We start from the raw sequence: 1447 nt of genomic DNA, 5'->3' as shown, positions 1-1447 counted from the left end.
GCGGCTGTGAGCTCTTTGGACGTGTTGTGGGGTCGGAGTCTGGGTCACATGTGCCCAATTCCGAACAGTACGCTGTGTACATATAAGGTAGGAATTACGTCACCGATCTCGAATATGTCACAACTAGAACCTTGACGTCACGTGGTAGCACTCGTACGCTTGGGGCGAATCGTGGGTTTCAACAGTTGTTTGAGACGGTTTTGTCGCTACTGCAAGAAATGTTTGAAGATTTTTTTTTTTTTCTTTTTTTAGTTCTCTAGTTTTTTGTCTTTCAAATCAGTATGAATAGATGGGAATTTTGAGTTTTTAGTGTCGGTAACTTTTATTAATGCCACATGATGGCTGACAGATGTATAATCAGGTGAGGATGGGTAAAAGAATGGAGGGGGAGGTTAAAGGGGTATAGGGGTAGGGAGGCCATGATAGTATGTAGAGAATTTGGAAGCGCGAAAGAGATGTGAAATAATGAATTCCGTAAGATGATTAGATAGATGGAACGGTGAATTAAAGGTCGGGGTGATGAGAGAATGAGACAAATAAAGAGGGAGGAGGAAGGCAGATTGAAAAGAGAGAGACAGGGGGGGAGCAGACAGAGAGAAAAGGTGAGAGATAGAGAGAGAGAGAGAGAGAGAGAGAGAGAGAGAGAGAAGGTAAACCGAGAGAGCAAAGGTATGAAAAAGAGAAATGAGGGGGGGGGGGGGGGGAGAGACGGACCGGGGGGAGGGGGGATCATACAAGCATGTTGAGAATTCGAAAAGTGGAGAGGGATCAGAGGGGAGGAATTGCATATGGCGATGAAATAGATCATGAAAGAGGGAGTTATGATGAAGACCAATATAAATAGGAGGAATGGGAGAGGGAGAAGGAGAGAGAGAGAGAGAGAGAGAGAGAGAGAGAGAGAGAGAGAGAGAGAGAGAAAGAGAGAGAGAGAGAATGAGAGTAGAGGTCTGGGAGAAAGAGAGAAGAGGGAAAGATAGATATATAGATAGATAGATAGATGGAAAGAGAGAGAGAGAGAGAAAGAGACACACAGAGAGTGAAGGGATAGAGAAAAGAGAGAGAGAGATAAATAGATAGACAGATCAAGAAGGGGGAGAGAAAAACAAGCAGAGAGGGAAACAAAGAAAGTGAGTCCAAATCATCATCATCATCATCATCATCTTCATCACGATCATCATCACCCCCACGGCCTGACACAAGAGAACCTGGCGAGTTATTTCTAAACCCTTTGGCTCGGTCGCAAATCAAGGGAGGATGACAATGTACCCTTGTCACTGAGAGGATGACCATAGGGAGAGACACCAAACAGATGATACACCTGTTGGCGCAGGCATAGGGAGCTGCACTATAATGACAGGTGGGCCACCGTCAGCTGATCATGGCGTTTCTGAGCTTCTTTTGTTTTTGGTTTTGTTTTTTCTTTTTTTTCTTTTTGTTTGTCACATGT

General features: G+C 44.4%; 1 protein-coding gene across 1 annotated transcript in view; it reads right to left on the bottom strand.

Annotated features, from left to right (window-relative positions):
* The window catches only part of LOC122267529 (troponin C, isotype gamma), a 24061-nt gene extending 23964 nt beyond the window's left edge, over window positions 1-97 (bottom strand). The window contains exon 1 of the mRNA XM_086545317.1: window positions 1-97. This exon is cut by the window's left edge and continues 9 nt beyond it. Coding sequence (XP_086401443.1) covers window positions 1-82 — 82 coding nt within the window. The 5' untranslated portion in view covers window positions 83-97.
* Between the last annotated feature and the right edge of the window lie 1350 nt (window positions 98-1447).

This window comes from Penaeus japonicus, unplaced genomic scaffold, assembly GCF_977035675.1.
Source record: "Penaeus japonicus unplaced genomic scaffold, GWHDUDI00000001_assembly GWHDUDI00000016, whole genome shotgun sequence".
NCBI lineage: Eukaryota > Metazoa > Arthropoda > Malacostraca > Decapoda > Penaeidae > Penaeus > Penaeus japonicus.
Note: the sequence above shows the minus strand (reverse complement) of the source record. Positions and strands in the feature narration are given on the sequence as shown.